Source organism: Lytechinus pictus, chromosome 18 (genome assembly GCF_037042905.1).
Source record: "Lytechinus pictus isolate F3 Inbred chromosome 18, Lp3.0, whole genome shotgun sequence".
Taxonomy (NCBI): domain Eukaryota; kingdom Metazoa; phylum Echinodermata; class Echinoidea; order Temnopleuroida; family Toxopneustidae; genus Lytechinus; species Lytechinus pictus.
In genome coordinates, this window is record NC_087262.1 from 15496911 (window position 1) to 15517477 (window position 20567).

The 20567-nt window shown below is 36.2% G+C and overlaps 1 protein-coding gene across 1 annotated transcript; it reads left to right on the plus strand.

Moving 5' to 3' along the window:
• The first annotated feature begins 780 nt into the window (after positions 1–780).
• LOC129282106 (serine/arginine-rich splicing factor 7-like) lies at positions 781–14779 on the plus strand. Its single transcript, XM_054918038.2, has 6 exons — positions 781–952; positions 5436–5513; positions 5926–6042; positions 7644–8105; positions 8546–8725; positions 10914–14779. The coding sequence occupies exons 1-6, from the start codon at positions 804–806 to the stop codon at positions 11011–11013; spliced, it is 1086 nt and encodes a 361-aa protein (XP_054774013.1). The 5' UTR covers positions 781–803; the 3' UTR covers positions 11014–14779.
• The last annotated feature ends 5788 nt before the right edge of the window (positions 14780–20567 follow it).

The following is a 20567-nucleotide window of genomic DNA, read 5'->3' on the forward strand; positions in this document are numbered from 1 at the left end:
AAGTGGGGGCAGTTTTCTTTAGAAAAGGGCATATCTGCAGTTGCCTATTGAGCGTGAGAGTGGTGAGGGGGATTGATGTTACATCACACAAAATTTATAAGAAATCGCGAGCGAGCGAAGCGAGTGAGGAAAAGTTTTGACATTTTTATAACGAAAATCCAATTTGTGATATAGATTTTGACTTAAGTAATATATTCCAAATATAATATCATATTTCACCCTTCTCTCTTTCCTTTTCTTCGCTTTTAGAAATCATAATATATGTTTTTTATCATATGAAAATTGATAATTTTTAACTATGACAAAAACACAAGGGCCGGGAATTACTGTAATTTAAGCCCTCATTGAATGACTAGATGGTCGGGGGGGGGGGGGTGGATGAGGCCTATTATGTGGCCGACTGGAATTAGGGTCTTTCAGAAGGAGCGAGCGAGGGAAATTTTTGACATTTTTATAACAAAAATCCAATTTTATGATAGATTTTGACATTATATTCAAAATATAATATCATATTTCACCCTCTTCTCTTTCCTTTTCTTATACTTTTCTTTACTTTTAAAAGTCATATCTATTTTTTCTCATATGAAAATTGATAATTCTAACTATAAGAATAAAAGCTTAAAAACACAAGGGGAATATCAAGTAAACCCTCAGGTTTCCATATGTTTTCAAAATGACTAAATAAAAAAAAGGAGGGGGGTGAGGGTATATGTGACAGTGGACGAGGGGCTTTCAGAAGGAGCGAGTTTGATATCGACACAAGTTTTGGCGGACGAGTTGAACATCTTGCATGCAGCGCAGCTATGCAGGAAGCTAAAATGGCACCTCCTCCAGATAGAGCCTTTGGTGGTTATCGACTTTTTGTGGGAGATATTGGAACAAGAGTTGGAAAGAACGATTTGGAGAGAGAATTCGATCGTTATGGCCCTATTACAGATGTATGGGTAGCGAGGTACGTAATATGTAGTCAAAGTTTAAAGAAATAAGGACTGTAAATTGCGCTTTCGCACAGACGAAGCCGAAGCGAAGGCCAACTCTCCTCTGCTAGCTCCAGCCCAGTCGCGACCGCGCCGCGTCTGGGCTGGCCTGGCTGGCTAGCGTTTGCGCCATGTCAAGAACTGGAGCCTGAAGAGGGTCGTTGAACGCCACTTTGGGAATTGCATAGCCGTGTACGTGTGTGTAGCTAGGAGGCTCCTAGACCTAGAGAGTAAAAATCATTTACTAACGTATGCTTACTCTCCATGTAGGTATGTGACAAAAAAAATGAAAATCATCAAATATCAATAAATTTGGTATCATTTGATTGAAAGCTCTTATATTCTTAAAAAGACCTTTCAATTCAAATGATACCAAGATCTCTAACTTAGACCCTAATTTTCATCAAAAATTATAAAGTTATTCCAGTTTAAGTCATGCAAATTCATCAAAATTTATGGTCATTGTCTTAATGTAAAGTCAATGGAATACAAAACCGATTTTTTTTTTGCCATTTTGAACCCAAGTCTTCAATCAACAGGCTCTTACTTCTTTGTTTTTGACAGCCCTTTGAAGTAATTTAGGTATCAATGCCATGGAAAGGTGAAAGAAAGCTCAATTGATGTGTTATCAACTTATCATGTCACTTTGTAATTTCTCTTCTTAATATGTGTAAAATAATTTCTTCTAATTGATTTTAATTACCTATGCAAATAAAGCAAAATAACAATTACTCGCCTCCTTTTTTGCCAAATGAAGGTGATCTCTCTCTCCTGTGTTCTTCCTCCGCTAAGTTTGGAGATCAGCGGCACCGTTGGAAGGGCCGCAATTCATTGAAGGCTTTAAGTTGCAACCATGAAGAAGTACTGAGTAAGTTTTGACGAGTTGTGTGGAGGTTGCATAAGAAGTATAGAATAAGCGTCTGTAATTGGGCTTTTGAGTTGTTACTGATACGCCCAGGAGGTAAAAAAAGGACCGACTCTACAAAAAGAGCAGGACTAGATTCAAAGCATGGTCCAAACTGCTTGGTGTTGGGATTAGCCTTAACCCGCTGGATAAGGTCCTGTCGGACAGGTGCTAGTGCTGGACAGGTAGCAACCAGATGTTCCACATCCTCGCAGGCTGACATGCACAGACGACAGCAATCATCAGGTGCTTTGCCAATCTTGGCGAGCCTGGCTTGGGTCAGATAGACTTGGCAAGAGATCTAAGCACGGATGGTGATGGCTGACCGCAGACTTGGATTGGCAATGTGCCTAGGGTACAGATCCTTCGCCTTTGGTTTAGGGGTTCTAGTCCATAAGGACAAGGATGTCTTGTTGGTAAGGGCGTTATGCTGTCTGGCCCCGGACATCACTGCCGACTGAACCATTCGCTTCCATAGATGGTAGTTAGGGGGATTCCTTACAAGTTCATCAAGTGGGGGAAGGCTGAGTTGTTGAAGTGCAGCACGCCATTCTTGTACAGATTTGGTGTTGGCACAGATACCATGAAGAAGCATCCTTCGTTCTATCCTGTCCATGTCGATGCTCAAGATCTGTCCCAGGAGTAGGAGCTTTTCCTGGGTGACCAACAGGCTAATTGGGATTATGTCAGTGAGAAGGTATACTGCTTCGTCGGCTGATGTTGTTGGTAGACCCAGAATCCGCTTAAATAGGTGAATCTGTGCTCTATCTATGCGATCTATCATGATAGATAATTTATATAATTTAGTTGACATCAAAACAGCATCATGTAGATAATTTCCTAAATGAATTTGTTTAAAGTACTGTTTTTGTAATTTCTAATGTATTTCTTTGTTTTTTCTTATATAAATTACAACTTTTTTACAATTTTTCAACTTTAGTATTGTAGACATGTATGTACGGGGGTCTTTTTTACATATGAAAATTATCATTCCTTTTGTACTTAGTATGACCAAGTAAAATACAAGTGTGCTATTTTCTGATGTATTTGATTGTTTCACCAATTCTGTAAATATTCTATAACAATTTGTTATACATGTATAATATGTAGCTTTTGATTTTAGAGATAATGGACATTTGATTACAATTTTTTTTCAGAGGGATAAGCAGCTGAGTGTAAAATATGTATGTAGCATTTTGTATGCAATTTATTACAAGTATCAAGAAGGATAGAAATTAAACTTTAATATATTCTATCAGTTTTCAATGCATTTCTTAGATTTGTATGAACATGTACATACATTGTATGACAAAGGCCCTGTTTGAGCTCTCTTTTTAAAGAAAAATAAATAAATTCAGATTCTAGAGTGAAATCACTGCACATAAATGTACATTATCAGTGATAAGCTACAATAAAACATGTACAAACTGAAACTAACTGAATAAATGTTTTTTTTTAATAAGTTTTATTCAATTTTCAATGTTTTTCTTTGTTATTGTGCCATAAATTTCAATGTCACTATATCAGGCCACCATGATATAAAATATGGTTTTGGCTGCCTGAATGGTCCACCACTAAAACAGGTTAGCATGAAGCCGTTTTATGTATTCAGAAGGGGAAGGGGGGGGGGGTTAAGAGGATAGTCATTATACATTGATGGATTTCTTTAAAACTACTCAAAATTCTCATTTGATAAGAGTATGTGTGCCGAAAATCTCATTATAATTGGAGCAAATTATATGATTTCCTTGCAAAAAAAGTGTGGCCAGTCATTTTCAGATTAAAAACAAAAAATGGTGACCCATGTCTGCCATCCAAACACTATCAGGTTATTTGATGTTTAAAGGCTGCAGTTTTAGGCCTTCATAGGAAACAGTGGCAAATTGCCCATTGACTGTGTACAACTGATAGCCCAACTCTGCACAGCGATTCAGAGACCGCTGATTGGTCCATCGCGCAGATCACGTCATGACCACATGGTCACCAAAATAATTTATTGAGGTCGTGTTCAGAAGTATCTATAACGATATCCGGTCACTTTGTCTACATGTATATAAAATGGTCTTGTTTCGTGATCAGATCGCTCAAGTATCGATACAAATTTATCGAGATTCAGAAATTTCATGTATATTCATGCAATGCTCTGAAACCCTGGAAATCAATTGACTTTGTGCACGTTGTGATAGATTCTACAAACTCTAACAAACACGATGCAATATCTAGGTACTTCGTAAGATTTTGACGGAAAAGAAAGAACTAATCAAAATTTGCTTACCTTTGCGGCAACAGAGAAAACAGATCCTCTGAAAATACCTTTCATAATTCATATAAAATATAGGAAAGTGAAATTATAGGTTGACTTTGGTACGAAATGATAAATAGAGGATTGCAGACTTGTTTTGATGGAATACTGTGTTGGGCACTGGGAGGCTTCCACTGCGCATGCTTACTATATTTTCATTCATAAATTGACTTGCGGCAGTGGCTGGATGACGTCACGTAATAAGCAAAGTGTCATTGCCTGCTTGCAGTGAACGCAATGCTATCCGTTCTATACAATTTGCCACCATAAGGAAATGCCCGAACTTCAATATTATTTCATCATTTTGGCTCAGATTTTTTAAAGAATATCTATCCAGGGCGCGACAAAACCGCTTGCCCGGGGAAAGTGAAAATGACGTGCAGGCAAGCATTTCTCAAAGTCAATTGCCCGATCAGGCAAGTGGTTGTTTTGAAAATGAAAACGATATTACAGTAAATTTTAATAATTTTTCGATAAATTGCAATTATCGGCAAATTATCTCTCATACAAAATGTCATACCAGTAAAAAAACAGTGGAAACATGTCAAATCAGCGCCAATTTACCGACAATTTATCGCCAGCGGTCCCGTTCGATGGGGGCTGCCATCTTTCTAAACTATACTGTGCGCATGCGCTACTAATCGACGAAGGAGCTAGCTGGGGAAACCCCTCTCTCGCCCTCTTAGCGCATGCTCTAATACATCGGAGCTACAGTACATGTACGTACGTACACGAGCGATCACGAGCCAGCCGACTCTCGAGCTAGATCGCGCTGAATGCATGCAAGCTTCGGACTGGCTCGGCCAGGACTCGGTTTCAACTTCAAACCAAATAAACAATGAGTCGTCAGACTAAAATAGGCGACTTTTGTCGTCGTGATCGGCGACCAAAACAACTTGAACAAGAGTCAAGAAAAAGAAATGCCGAGGCCAGCGCCAGTAAATCAAGTTCAACCAGGACAGAAAAGAATAATTAAGAGCAAAAGAATTTTTGAAAAAAATCGGGCAAGCAGTTTTTTCTATCGGGCAAGCAATTTTTTTCATCGCTTGCCCTGTCGGGCAAGTGATGAAAAAAAATTAGTAGAGGCCTGATCTATCTATTGCAGTTGTTAAGTTGCTGTCACTGCATGTCTCTTTTCATTAGAATTGCGCTAAACGCATATTTATGCAAAGACAAGGTACACCACGCAATGTCTTTGTCAATTTTTCAGTTAATTTCAGGATTTTTCTATTTTGTTATTTCATTGATGCAGGAATCCTCCTGGTTTTGCCTTTGTGGTTTACATGTACCGTGATGATGCCGATCGAGCTGTCAGATCACTGGATGGAAGGTATGGTAATCTTTTATTGAAGCCATGTTCTCATTTTAAAGTCTGAAATTCTTTCTAACAAGTAAAATTGGTGACCTTGAGGGTCAATAATTTTCTGATTATAAATTCCATCCATTCATTTATCTATCATTCCTTGAAAAAAAAATGTACATTGTATAGGCCAATGAGTAGTTCTCTACAGGTTTTGATATAAAACCATGATTATGATATAAAACCATGATTATTATTCCTCATCAATGTGTAGCCAATTAAGATCTTAATGGTCATTTTCCTTTTAAAAATACATCGCTATGTCATATTTACTGGTTTATATTATGGCTTTAAAAAAGATCAAATATTTGAATACCTTTTCCATTGATTAAGAAAATCTTTTTGTTTCCAGTAATAATTTAAATTCCTCTTTCTGTTTCAGATTGATGTGTGGTAGGAGGGTCCGTGTTGAGCATGCTCGTCCCTACCCTGGACCTCCACCACCCCGCAAAAGCAACGATTATGGTTCAAACAGAAGTTTTGGTCGCAGAAGAAGCAGGTATTATTCTTGGATCGTACTTCGTTGGTAATCTTGTTACTTCTCCCCTAGATATTTCACTTAGATGGAACCATTGGGGGTGTGGTGGTTTGCTTGGAAGCCTTCCAATTTTCTTTATTATTCTTGGATGAAAAATAACCTTTATGATGAGAAAAGCCTTTTATAGATCAATTCAATTAAAACTTTCATTATCATAATGAAACATGTATACATATTTTTTTGGGGGTGGCCGATAACAGTCAATCAGCCTGTTGGCACAAGACGGAGCCAAATGTGTTTTCCATCAAATTTGTTTTCACCTAAAATTTGAATTTTTCAGGGGCTAGTATTGACATCTTGGTATCCAGGTAGACCTGTTTGAATGTTAAAATGTTGGACCTTCAAATTTGATTCAAGCATTATTTTTCTAATAACTGGCGATTAATTCAAAGTATAGGTCATTTTATTAATTTTTTTGTTCTTGTTTAGAATTCTATCATTAGTCTAAAATTGATACACATCAAATGAAATCTACTCATTCACATTTATCTCAAGGCCAGGGTATTATATTTCTATGACTTTGGGCATTGAATATGGCTTGTTAATATCTTTAATCCAGTCCATGGATGTCAAAGTAACTCCTAATATATTTAACATGAAAATTTTGCTAAATTTTACTCAAAAATTTGCACAATCAATGACTTCCAGCATCAAAGAGCATGCGCTACATGAAAATGTAGACAGGTGAGAAATAACCAGTGCGAGGCACAGCAGCAGCGACATCCTTCGACACAATCAAGCCTGCAGAGGGCGCACTCACTCACAATCCTTACCAATTTTACGCAAGCCCAACCTCTCTGGTCTTACCAAGCCTCCTACTCAAGTTTGACTCATTTTCGCAACCCAACCGCCCTCAAACTTGACCAGTCTTTATCTCACTGCTAAGGCTTCCCTGCTATATTATGACCCAAAGTTCACCGACCTTCAAGTCACCTTTAACCTCTGACATTTGTACCTAGCCGCCTGTGCTGGCTGCTGATTAAATAATGTCTAGCCGCAGGATCAGAGTAGGTAAATACAGTGCATGGTATTTATTGACCTGAGTGAGTGTGTAATGTATGTTGTACAAATATTTACTTTCTGCCTATGTATATGTTTCAATTAACCTCAAATTCCAACATCTACAAATTTGCATTTCACATGGCGATGTCTTATTTATGACATCTTATGGGTCTTAACAAGGATCAACTATGAAGATATTCAAGATTGTAAGTCAGAAACAAGATCAGAAAAGGATACAACATTTGTTTGTTTATGATCTTCACAAAGTGCTCACATACATGTAAGGTGTGAGAAGAAATGGGGAAGTGGTGACATCAGTGGTTTCATAAGATGCAAATGAAAGTTGGAAAAGAAGCAATAAAAAGAAACAATGTTGGTCTACCTCTATTCAGGATAGATAGAGGGATAATGATAGGATTTTGTTTTATTTTACATGGATGAATTAATCTTTTTCTATTCAATCCTTAGGAGAAGCTTGTTGCTTACATCTAGAATCCTCGTCCAATGTCCACTTTATTTACTATAGTCTGCATTTCTCTTGATTTTTTTTATCCATTTAGATCTAGGGACAGGAGAAAGTCGCGTTCAAGGTCACCTTACCGGAAGAGATCCCGATCAAGGTCACGCTCGTACTCGCATTCCCGTGATCGATACTCCAGTCGCAGAAGAAGCCATAGGTCCCGAACCAGGTCACGCTCCCCACACAGGTCTAGAGACAAGTCCAGGTCCCCGAGGAGATCCAGAACCCCAAGGAGGTCTAGGTCCCCTAGGAGGTCCAGAACACCAAGAAGGTCTAGATCCCCAAGGAGGTCCAGGACAAGATCCCCCAGGAAGTCGAGGTCTAGGTCCAAGACACCAAGGAGGTCTAGGTCAAGATCTAGGTCTCAAACTCCAAGGAAATCAAGGTCCCGGTCCAAGTCTCGTAGATCAAGAACACCCGAGAAAAGATATTCAAAGTCTACTTCAAAGTCTCCAGCTCGGTCCAGAGCAAGGTCCAGATCGCGGTCACCTTCAGAAGGAAGGTGAGTAATGTCAAACAAGACATGTGTCTGTTGTGAGTCGTAGTTGTAAGGTCTTACATGTTTTTGTGAAATATTACATTTCTTTTATTGATATTGATGCTTTAATGCTAACTGTAAACTGCAGGGTCATATTAGATACAAGTTACTTTATAATGGTAACTTTGTCACCCAATGGTAAATTGAATGGAATCCTTTTTTTTGGGCTATTGATTATCAATACCATGGCAATTACAACTTGATAGCAAAGTAAAAAGGTGCTTGATCTTTGGTCACTATCTCTAAGGCTGTATTCTCCTCAACATTGTATTGTCAGTGCTTTAATAAACAATGATGACAAGTGGTGTTGTGATTTAAGATTTTTTACTTGACTGACTATCTTCTGCCATGCGCTAAAAATGTCAGGTATTAATAGAGTCCTTCATTATCTCATGAAAATTCAGGAAGAGCCTTTCGCAGGAGCTCTCCAGTTCTCGGAAGCGTCGAGGTAGCGAGAGGAGTACCGGGAGTCATCGTAGCGGAGGGGACCGAGAAACGGTGGGACAGGACGAGGAGAACAATGGGCGTATAGACATGACTGAAGTAGCCCTGGCCAAACCACAAGATGAAGATCTGATAGAATGGTGAGATGAGAGGGTTGTCTTTCTTCCTAGGTAACTTGTCAAAGGTCTTCGCAGCATCTTTTAGCGGGAATTCTTCCATGATGGTGCTAAGTGTCTTTTATTGGTGGCTTTCCCCACATTCCCTATTATGTGATTTGAATAGACCAGTTCGTAGTTACTTCATGGGCAATTTTGGTCAAATGACCTTTCATTTCTTTCAAAATGATAGGCAGATTTCAAAGGAAGCTATCATATTAGCATGCCTTACATAGCAGGATGAAGAAATTGAATAGACCAGGTGATTAGAATAGCACACCATTGAACACTCTATGAAGGTATTTGTTGCATTTCTATGTTGTTGAAACAACTTGGCCAATTGTGAAATACCAGTCGATAGTGAACGTATTGTTGTTGTTTGTTGTGGATTTAATGAAAACCCAATTCAAAAGAATATCAAGACATCAAATTTGGTGCTTGTCGCATTATGGCCCCCCTTAAGATCTCAGCCGCGGATTGCGCGATCACAACAAAAATGTGCATGATGGTAGAGAATGACGTAATCTACGCAGTTGCATTGGTAAATTTCACTGAATTCATATATTTTTATTTTATATGAATTAATTATGCTAATTTATTCATGAAATCATACTTTTTGCTCTGATTCACTAAATAAAGCTTCTAGAATGCTATTTTTTGGTAAAAATATTCTTTATAGCATTCCTAACAATTGTGAATGAAAAAAATTATGGTACAAAGACCGATTTCTTATGTATTTTTTTTTTTTTTTTTTTCTTATGTATTTCTTTGTTTTTTTACTTTTTTTTTTTTATTGTTTTTTCGATGGAAATCGTTCCAGACTTAATTCTTATCATAAACAAGGCAAAATTAATGAAGTTTAAGGACGTTCCACAGTTAAAGTGAAATCCATGTCATTTTCACCAAACTTTGCACATATATACTTTAGAACCTTAATATTCGAAATATGCAAAAATTAACATAGGTCCATGTGCTTGATTTTTTGCTATAGTGCTTCAAAGTTCACCCAAATTGATGTTCTTAAAAATTGCGCATTCAAAAGAATTTGGCATTTTTAGACCGCGCAAGATTACTACAATGAGTTTAAACCTCTATTACTCAGTCAAAATACATGAAAAAGTCATCAAATTTCGCAAATGAGTTAATAATTGTATCGTTAGAATGGAGAATCTATTTATAGTGCTATTTGTTTGCAATTTTAAGTTTAACAGCTCTGTCAGTTCTTAAAAAAGGCGTAAACGATAACAAAATCCCAATCTGAAAAATGTAAAATTTCAGTTACAAACTACAAACGTACAATAAATGCTGCACTTTATTCAAAATCCATGTCATTATCACCAAAATTTGCAGAGTTGTAGAGGAAGGTATACCTAAGAGGTACAAACATTGAAAAATAGGGGTTCATGTGCTTGTTTTTAAACTATCAGCATTTTTATTAGAGCAAATGTGCTTTTTAAAACACCAAAAATGCGCCGAATGCTTTGTATCTATGTGAAGAAAAAATCAAAATCACTCTACCATTTATTCAAACTCGGGGTAATATCCGTGATTCTTGGCAGCAATGCAGAGTAAAGTATTTTGAAATTGTAGAAATTTTTTTGAATGGTCCATGGAATAATTCAATTTTTTAGCTTCATGAAATAACGCATCGGATCTGCAGTTAAAGTGCAGAAGATGAGAAAAATCAGCTCATACCCGCAGCTAATTAATCACTTGTTCATCCATTGTGACGTCAGCGCGCAGAGTGTAAACTATGCGCAGATCATAATGCGCACAAACATAACTGTGGAACGTCCTTAATCAGTAAAAGTAGAAATGATACATTTATGAATTTTGGCTAATACACAATCTGCATTGGATTTGTACATGAAATCACGTTTATGAGCAATTTGGGGTCTGACATGCACTTACATAATGTTGCGTAATGTCGTAACCGTGTACCCGGGCGTCACAAATTTGGTCTCAAAATTTGCGCGAGACTTGAAAGTAAAAAGTCAGTGAGCGGCGAGGTCAAAAAATTTTGCGCTGCAGATATATCGCGAAAATTGTCATTATGGCCCCCCCCCCCCCCCCCGGGAGAATTAGGATTGAGCAACATGTCGCTTTAGTACCAATGATGATACTTTTGATCATGATGATGATCATTATGATATTTATCTTCCTCATATTTCAGGAATCCATTGGACCAAAATGCCGAATATAAATCAGAAGACCGGGCAGAGAAATATGATAGAGAGAAAGAACAACTTGGCGAACAAATTGAAGAAAACTGAACTATTTATTATGTAATTAACCTGTCCCTTATCTTTTGCATGCTCCCATGTCTGTATATGTTGCTGTTTATGTGTGTGTGTATGCTTTCAGTCTATGATGTTACAAACTTTTGATTGAACATTTGATTCTCTCATATCCATAGATTAGGTGTTGGGTTTTCCTTGTTGTCATAAACCAATGGCCTGAATTACCATAGGGATCATGAGTTATACCTTTGTGTTAAACCTCAGAGGTGTATCATGCTGATAGGAAAGTGTTATTCTTGTTTGCTCACCACGAAATGCATAATTTGACCTGAATATTAGAACACTTCACAAACAATGCTCTTGTACATTGGGGGTGGGGGGGGGGTTCCAGCATCTTATTTATGTTACATAAATAAGTGCTTTTGATGAGATACTGTCCTTGATACATGTATATATTCACAATTAAATCCCTGTTTTATCCAAGTGGTAATGTTTATATTATTAAGATGATTTAACACCCGGGGTTGTTTCAGAAAGCCATTAAAATGCCTTGCCAAAAACTTATTTTTAGATTTGAAAAAAAATGTATTGTGAACCTATAAATTGTGATGGCTATTTCGCATTTATTGGAAAACAGGTGTGTTTGAAACTGTATTGTGATCCCCTTGTTACATGGCAATATATTGTGATTTCAATGTTGCAAAGATTCGTTGAGAAATAATGTTGACCTTTCAACAGAGCATCAAGGCTTCATGATGAAACTGTTGCATTATGAGTAAGGCCCCCATTCCACAGAACGGAGACCATTGAAAGACCACTGAAAGACTTAAAATTGGTGAGGTCTTACAGCTGTCTTCAAGATCACTGAAATTGGTCATCTCTGTGGAATGGCTCAGAAAGACCCCTCAAAGAACTCTGAAAGACTGATGGATATTTCTTGTCTTTCTGGTCTTAGACTATTCCTATAGAGATCTTTCAATGGTATTTCAGAGATCTTTTATGCATCAAGTGATTATTCAGAATTCTTTCCATGGACTTCGCCTGGTCTTTCAATGATCTTTGAATGATCTCTCATGAGTCTTACAGTGATCTCCGCAAAAATCTTGAGAGACTGCCGAAAGATCATTGAAAGACTATTAAGACCTTTGAAAGTTCATCGAAAGACCGCTGAAAGACCATTTTCCTGTAAGACCGTTGTAAGACTGTTTTGAACCTTTTCAAAAAGTATTGGAGCCCATGAAGACCACGAAGACCACTGAAAGATTGGTCAGGACTCGTGTAAGACCTCAAAGACCATTGTAGGTTTATTGAGAGACCTCTGAAAGATCAACCAGAATTTATGGTCTTTCAGCGTTCTTGTTCTCTGTGGAATGGGGGTTTAAGGAGTCATGAACAGATTTGGTAGTTGTGGGTGTTGCAACGCAAAACTTAGAGACTGATTATATGACTAATTTTTACAATTGATTGTACATTGTGATACACAATCATTGTAAAAAATTGTCTTACAATAAATTGCTGAGCTTTGTGTGAAAGGGCCAAATGGTTCAAAGGGTATTCAAGGTGGTTGTAGCAATGTTGTTTGATGAATCTTAATATTTTTGACCATTTATAGACTTACATTGATATTTTTATGCCCCCGCAGACGAAGAATTCTTCAAAAGAGTTGCTTTGTGATGCTAGTTTTTGTAAATAGAATTTTTCTTTTTTTTTCTATTGAGAAAATGAGAGTATTTTTTGATAAGTTTGGGAGTACTATTTAGAGTTGTATATGGGTATTGGGTTTCACTTTGTGTTATAAACATGTGACTTCAGACTGCTTGTAGATATTTTATAGCGAGAGAGCAACTAAAAACCAGGGCGTGTTGTTTGTAAAATTCACCAAGCTAGGAATTGTTTTGAAACATTTAATCAAACATTTTTCTATCTTTCTTTCTGAATTGAAGAACATGGATGCTGTTTTTCATCGGTACAGGCCTTTACATTTAGTTTCTGTTTGCTGTTTCTGTTTATAGTTTCTTGGCCATAGAAAATTCTCTCTCTCTAAAAAAAAATGTGTACAATATGGATCATTCTAAATGATTAATGGCCTACTTGTCAATTTATTATTGTCATTCTTGCAGTTCATACATGTATGGTACTTAAAAGGAGTTTGTAGTAACATTATTCACATAGAACAGCCGCATGCACATACATTGTAATGATTGTATGAAGCACATGGTCATTATTTCTTTTGATAATGATTTTCAAGGGGTTTATTTTTACACTCTGTAACCTGCTTTTTATTGCATGTGGGGTCATGCAGGTGATAACTTTAGCAAATCACCTCCAAGAGATCGGGGATGTCAGTTGTGCATTTGATTTCTGGTATGATCTGATTGTGTAGTCGAACAGCGCTTCTCAACCGGTGGGCCGTGAGAAGCTGCAGAGGGAGAGAAAAAGAAATAGAAAAACTATAGTATATTCCACAGACCTGTCGGAGCATGGTATGTCCGATCATTATATATGCAGGTCAAACAAAACTAAAGCACGCTTAGGTAATAGGTATCATGCATGTTGCAAAGCATGCACATGCACACTATGATGGTTTTGATCTAACTTTAATGTGAACCTCATGTGCATGCATATTTGTGTTTACCGGGATATTTGCAAGTGCAGATTGGTTTACATTCTCAAACTGTTTGTTTCAAATGTGCTTTGTGTTCAAATTTTGCAAAAAATCTTTTCATCAAAATGGACGTTTTCTTAAAATTGTGGTAGGTGGGCCTCAAAAAAAATCTGAGAGTCAAAGTGGTCCTCAAGTAAATTTAAGCTTGAGAAGCGGTGTGGTATAGTTTAGTAATAAGATTTTCAGTTGTCTACACTCATGCTGCCCTCACAATATATGGTATACAACTCATGTTTCTGGTTTGGGGGTGAACATTTTAGATTTGAAGTTGCTCATTCTAATCCTAAAATGGTACAAACACACGAGTTGTAGTTTTAAAAATAGATTCTGAAAACCCCATTCTGTAAAATTCATGGGAAATATTTAAAAAGAAAATGAAAAGACTTCAGGCTAATATTCAGGAATAATATCAATCGGATTTAACTTCCTGTTCTTATATCACTTGTGTCAATTTTATTTTATTTCATAAAAATGTTGTTATTTTCTTTGTTGCTGTTGGAAAGGCTAATTGTCCCCAATTGTAATATTCAGGGAAAATATAGTAAAGGAGTGAAAATATCAGTTTGAGAATGATATCTATAAAGGCAATGAGCAATTGTTCCAATGGCCATGTTGAATTTTTCTCCAGGTGAAAATAAATTCTAAACATCACTCTATGTAACCTATCCAATGCATTTCAATTATTTGCATTGTTTTTAGTGGAAGGTGGTAGTAGATATAAAACCATCCATGTACAGATTTCATTTTGATTCAAAATATTTTTCTTCAAATTATATGCTCAAAATATAAAATGTATTTTAAATCAAATGTTGTATATGTGCTGGATATGTTCTGATAAAAGTTTATGGTCATTGAATTGCCAATTTATTCAGCATTTTCAAGGTAGATGTATGTGTTTGATTTCTGACCCATTCATTTCCCAAATGATCTTTTGGGATGATTGAATTGATGGGGAAAATACTTATCGTACGTTTTCATCCGTTGTACAGCTATAGTTTTAGTATGTTGAGTATAACTCGTCAGGGTGATTAATGCTATGTCAGAAGCCCCATATGGTTGTATTTGTGTGAATTTATTTGTGTAACATTTTCAAAACAAGTTCTGTCACATTTTGAAATTTTCAGTGGAAACTAATCGAGATGTCCATTTGGCTTGTTGTATTTTACATGTAGTTTTGTGTAATTCCATCAATGATCTCTCTTGTGAAAGTTTGCAATACTGATGCATTTTACTTATTGTACATCAGATACTTCTCTTTCTACCTGCAAACAATTTTCTTACATTCTTGAATTGCTTTTCCATATTACATTATTTGAAAAAAAGCCATTTATTGAATATACTTAAACACCAAACCCCATTCAATTCTCATCTTAACATATACCTGGCTTTTATTTGTAAGTTCTCTTTTATACTCCTGTTTTCTTCATTCCTTAATTTGATAATTGATTTAGGTTAAAGAAGGCAACATTGACAAAAAATTTACTGATTGTTCAGAGGAATATATTTTACAATCGATAGGGATTTGTAATTTCTGTTTCATACTCCTGTTTTCTTTATTACTTAAAGGTCAAGTCCACCCCAGAAAATTGTTGATTTTAATCGATAGAGAAAAATCAAACAAACACAACACTGCAAATTTCATCGAAATCGGATATAAAATAAAAAAGTTATGACATTTTAAAGTTTCGCTTATTTTTCACAAAACAGTTAAATGCACAACTCAGCGATATGCAAATGAGAGAGTCGATGATGTCCATCACTCACTATTTCTTTTGTTTTTTATTGTTTGAATAATGCAATATTTCAATTTTTACAGATTTCACAATAAGGACCAACTGAACTTAACCATAAACTGTTAAAATAATGGTAATTCCACATGTTCAGGGAGAAATAAAACTTTGTTTCACTTGACAATGAGGAGAAAATTATAATATTTCATACAATAAAATACAAAAGAAATAGTGAGTGGGTGATGTCATCAGTCTGCCAATTTGCATACCGACCAGGATGTGCATAGAACTGTTTTGTGAAATTAAGCGAAACTTTAAAATGTCATAACTTTCTTATTTTACATCTGATTTTGATGAAATTTTTAGTGTTTTGTGTGTTGGATTTTTCTCAATTTTTTCAATTCAACTTTTTGTTGGGGTGGACTTGTCCTTTAATTTCATAATTGATTTAGGTTAAAGAAGGCAACATTGACACAAATTTTACTGATTGTTCAGAGGAATATATTTTACAATCGATAGGATTTGTAATTTCTGTTTCATACTCCTGTTTTTTTCTTTATTCCTTAATTTGATAATTGATTTAGGTTAAAGAAGGCAACAATGACAAAAAATTTACTGATTGTACAAAGGAATATATTTTACAATCAATAGGATTGTCATGATGAATTTTACCAATCAACTTAGCTATTAATCACACAGATGTGTGTTGTATGGCTCTGGGACACATAACACAAAATTTAGCAATTTATTTTAGTGCTTAATTTGCATTGACTAAGTGCATTTATTATGTCAATTGTAGATATTGAAATCAGTTTTACCATCAATTGTAACATTTGTGTGATTATGCCCTGAAAAAAAAAATCCTATTTGTTTCTGTCAGAAAAAAAGATTGCTAAACCTGGCCAAAATTACTTCAAAAGTATTTTATAATGACATAGAAACCAACTGATCTAGTCTTATACGTTATCAAATTACAAATATTTGCAGTCAATTGCCAATGTCAGTTTGTAATTGTAACAAATATCTTGGAAGAATCAGACCAGCTAGTAATCAATTAGTTACAAGACTTGTGATTGATAATGTGACCTGAATTGGCCTTCTGTCAGTCCTGAATTTCTGTACGTTCATTAATCAAATATGGTCATCCTGGCCTCGATCAATATTGTAATCACTACTGATATTGCTAAAGATTCTTTGTTCATTATTGTAACATGAATGACGTGTTATTGAATGACTTCTATTTTTCTGTGACACATGGCACGTTTGTATAAAAAGTAATTTTATTGCCCGTTCTGAAGTAAACTTGTATGAAAACTGTTACACAAATGTTTGTCTTGTTCTGATTTATAGTTTTGTGACAGACTCTGAATGAAGAGTCTTGAGCTGGTATACACCCCCCCCCCCCCTCCCCCACGGAGTACAAATTCTATGAAATTATTAACTTTCCCCAAATCTTAAAATGAAGCATATCTTTTGAAATTTACAGAGAAACAAAGAGTTGTGACCGTTGTGTCTGCATTTTTTTTTCAAAAGGCGAAGCGAAAGCAGACATTGATAAAAATGCAAGAAAAAAAGTTGTGTGATTTATTGACACCGGGTAATGATGGTAGTGATGGTGGTGGTGATGATAATGATGATGGTGATGATGGTAGTGGTGATGATGGTGGTGGTGGTGGTTGTGTTGGTGGAGGAGGTGGTGATGATGGGAACAATGATGATCATGCCGATGGTGGTGATGCCCGGAGATTATGGTGATGATGGTAATATGACGGTGGTGATGATGGCGATGGTGGTGGTGGTGGTGATAATGGTGATGGTGGTGACGATGATGATGGTAATGATGGTGGTGGTGATGATGATCGTTGGCCGTGATGATGATGGTGACGATAATGATCATCATGATATGATGATGGTGGTCATAGTGATGTCGATTATGGTGGTGGTAGTGGTGGTTATTACATGATCATTGCAATGATTTATCGGTGCATGGAGCTAAATGTTAATGTTTTAAGTTGCGCATGACGATTCCCCATGATTTTTTACATCAGGGGCCGCAGAACCGTTGGGTGCCCCTACATACTTTTTCAGTTACCATGCGTGTACAAAATGTTAAATTCACCGTACAATTTTTTTCATACCAAGAATTGATTTCTTGATATCAAGAAATCAATTCTTAATATCAAGAAATAGGAGTAATTTTAAAAGGGTTTACCATAATGCGCGACACATAATATGAAATATCTTTAAACATTGCTGACAGAAATTTAAACTTAAATGGAAATGGATTTTAAAATCCCTACTCTTGTGGCTTTGATGGATTTTCTCTCAATGTTTTTGTTTGATTAATTTGTTTTTGCTTTACCAGCTCTTATAATGGCGTTGATGTGAATTTCACGCCAATTTACTGACTGTCGTATATAAAGTACAAGTTATGTTACATATTATTTTAAAAGAAACTTAAACGTCTTACTCAAAAAAAGGAAAGTAAAACATAATTTAATGCATATATTTTATTTCGGTATATTGATATAAGAAAAAATGCAAGATATGGAATATATCAAATATTCACGAAGCATTGAGTAATATGCTTTTTTTTTTAATGATTTCGTTAATTCAGACCAGACGCATTAATTAACAGTAATGAGACCATGATTTCTAAAAAGGAAAACATCAATGTATCTCTAGGACTTTTGCATTGTGTGTGCTTTATTTCACCTGCATTTCGATGGTGACTATTGATGATATTGATTCATTTTCTTTAAACATGCTTGACGAAGAAAAAAACTTCTGAAAGAACGTCCGGATGCTGCACGCTTTGATGTCGTCACAATGGCTCATCAATAATAATAATGGATGCGCTCTATTCATACTTTTGTATGTCGCATTCGGATCACAATGGACCGGTTACTCAAAGAACCGGTCAGATGACTAAAAACAATTACAAGAAAGAGGAGTGGCTTTTTAAAGTTTTGCATCAAATATCTCTTAATCAAAATAATAGAGCTTTATAAAAACACATGAATAAATGGCATAACCCTGGTTTTAAATAGCTAACTTTAAAAAGCTATAATGGGCGATTTCCGTAGTATAGGACACCGGATGGTACATGGGACATTTTTAGTGAAATGGGAAGATACAGAAATCGACACTGAAACGAACAAAAATATCCAAGTGTTACAAATTCAATATTATTTATTATAAAACAGATCCAATGATGTTTTAAGCAATGCGATGATGATGATGGTAATCTGGGTGATGGTGGTGGTGACGATGATGATGATGATAGTAGAGGTGATGGTAATGATGGTGGTGACCGGTGGTGGTGATGATGTGGTGATGGTTGTGGTGGTAGAGGAGGTGGTGATGATGATGCTGCTGCTGCTGCTGCTGCTGCTGCTGATGATGATGGTGGTGGTGGTGATGATGGTGACGATGATGATCATGCCGATGGCGGTCATAATGGTGATTGTGGTGATGATGGTGGTGGTGATGGAGAAGATGTTGGTGGTGATGGTGGTGGTGGTGATCATAAAGGTGATGGTGGTGGTAGTGATGATGGTAATATGACGGTGGTTATGATGATAATGGTGATGGCGGTGGTGATGATGGAGATGATGTTGGTGGTGATGGTGACGAGGGTGGTGATGGTGATGATAATGGTGATAGTGGTGACGATGGTGGTGTTAGTGATGACGATGATGATGACGATGATGATGACGATGGTGGCGGTGGTGGTGGTGGTGATGATGATGATGATGATGACGATGGTGGCGGTGGTGGTGGTGGTGATGATGATGGTGTTGGCCGTGATGATGATGGTGACGATAATGAGCATCATGATGATATAATGATGATTATGGTGGTGATCATAGTGATGACGATTATGATGATGGTGGTAGTGGTGGTAATCACTTGATCATTGCAATGATTTATCGGTGCATGGAGCTAAATGTTAATGTTTTAAATTGCACATGACAATTCCCCATGATTTATGACATGAAGGGGCCATTTCTTAAAGCTGTTCGTAAGTTAAGAGCTACATTAAGAATGACTGGTGATCCTCTCTTTCTCGCTAAACCATCGCCAATAAATATACCATCAGAAAGGATAATCCGTTGTCCTTAAAGTCGCTCTTAACTTACGAAAAGCTTTATGAAACACCCACCAGGGGCCACAGAACCGTGGGGTGCCTCAACATACTTTTTCAGTTACCATGCGTGTACAAAATGTTAAATTTACCGTCCAAATTTTTAATACCAAGAATTGATTTATCTTGATATCAAGAAATAGGAGTAATCTTAAAAGGGTTTACCACAATGCGCGACATAATGAGAGAGCAGCTCAAAATATCCATATAATATGAAATATCTTTTAACAATGCTGGCAGAAATTTAAACTTAAATTGAAATAGATTTAAAAATCCCGACTCCTGTCAGTGCCTTTGATGGATTTTCTCTCAATTTTTTTTGTTTGATTATTTTTTTGTTGCTTTTTTGTTTGATTTTTTTTCTTTTACCAGCTCTTAAATAATGGCGATGTGAATTTCACGTTTACAACCAATTATCGGACTGTACGTCGTATATAAAATACAAGTTATGCTACATATTATTTTAAAGAAACTTAAAAAGAAAGAAAGTAAAACATAATTCAATGCATATATTTTATTTCAGTATATTGATATAAGAAAATATTCAAGATATGGAATATATCAGATGTTCACGAAGCATTGACTGATATGCTTTACTGTAATGGTTTCGTTAATTCAGACCAGACGAATTAATTAACAGTAATGAGACCATAATTTCTAAAAAGGAAAACGTCAATATATCTAGGAGTTTTCATTGTGTGTATTTTATTTCACCGGCATTTCGATGGTGACTATTGATGATATTGATTCATTTTCTTTAAATATGCTTGTCGAAGAAAAAAACTTCTGAAAGAACGTCCGGATGCTGCACGCTTTGATGTCGTCACAATGGCTCATCAATTATAATTATGGATGCGCTCTATTCATACTATTGTATGACGCATTCGGATCACAATGTACCGGTTACTCAAAGAACCGGTCAGATGACTCTCAGCTGACTAAAAACAATTAGCAGAAAGAGGAGTGGCTTTTTAAAGTTTTGCACCAAATACTCTCTTAAATCAAAAGAATATAGCTTCATGAAAACACATGAATGAATGGCATA

Excerpts from the sequence above, each read along its gene's own strand:
- LOC129282106 (XM_054918038.2), top strand. The coding sequence starts at position 804 with ATGCAGGAAGCTAAAATGGCACCTCCTCCAGATAGAGCCTTTGGTGGT. Across the intron at positions 6,043-7,643 it reads TTTGGTCGCAGAAGAAGCAG|ATCTAGGGACAGGAGAAAGT; the intron begins GTATTATTCTTG and ends TTATCCATTTAG. Across the intron at positions 8,726-10,913 it reads GATGAAGATCTGATAGAATG|GAATCCATTGGACCAAAATG; the intron begins GTGAGATGAGAG and ends CTCATATTTCAG.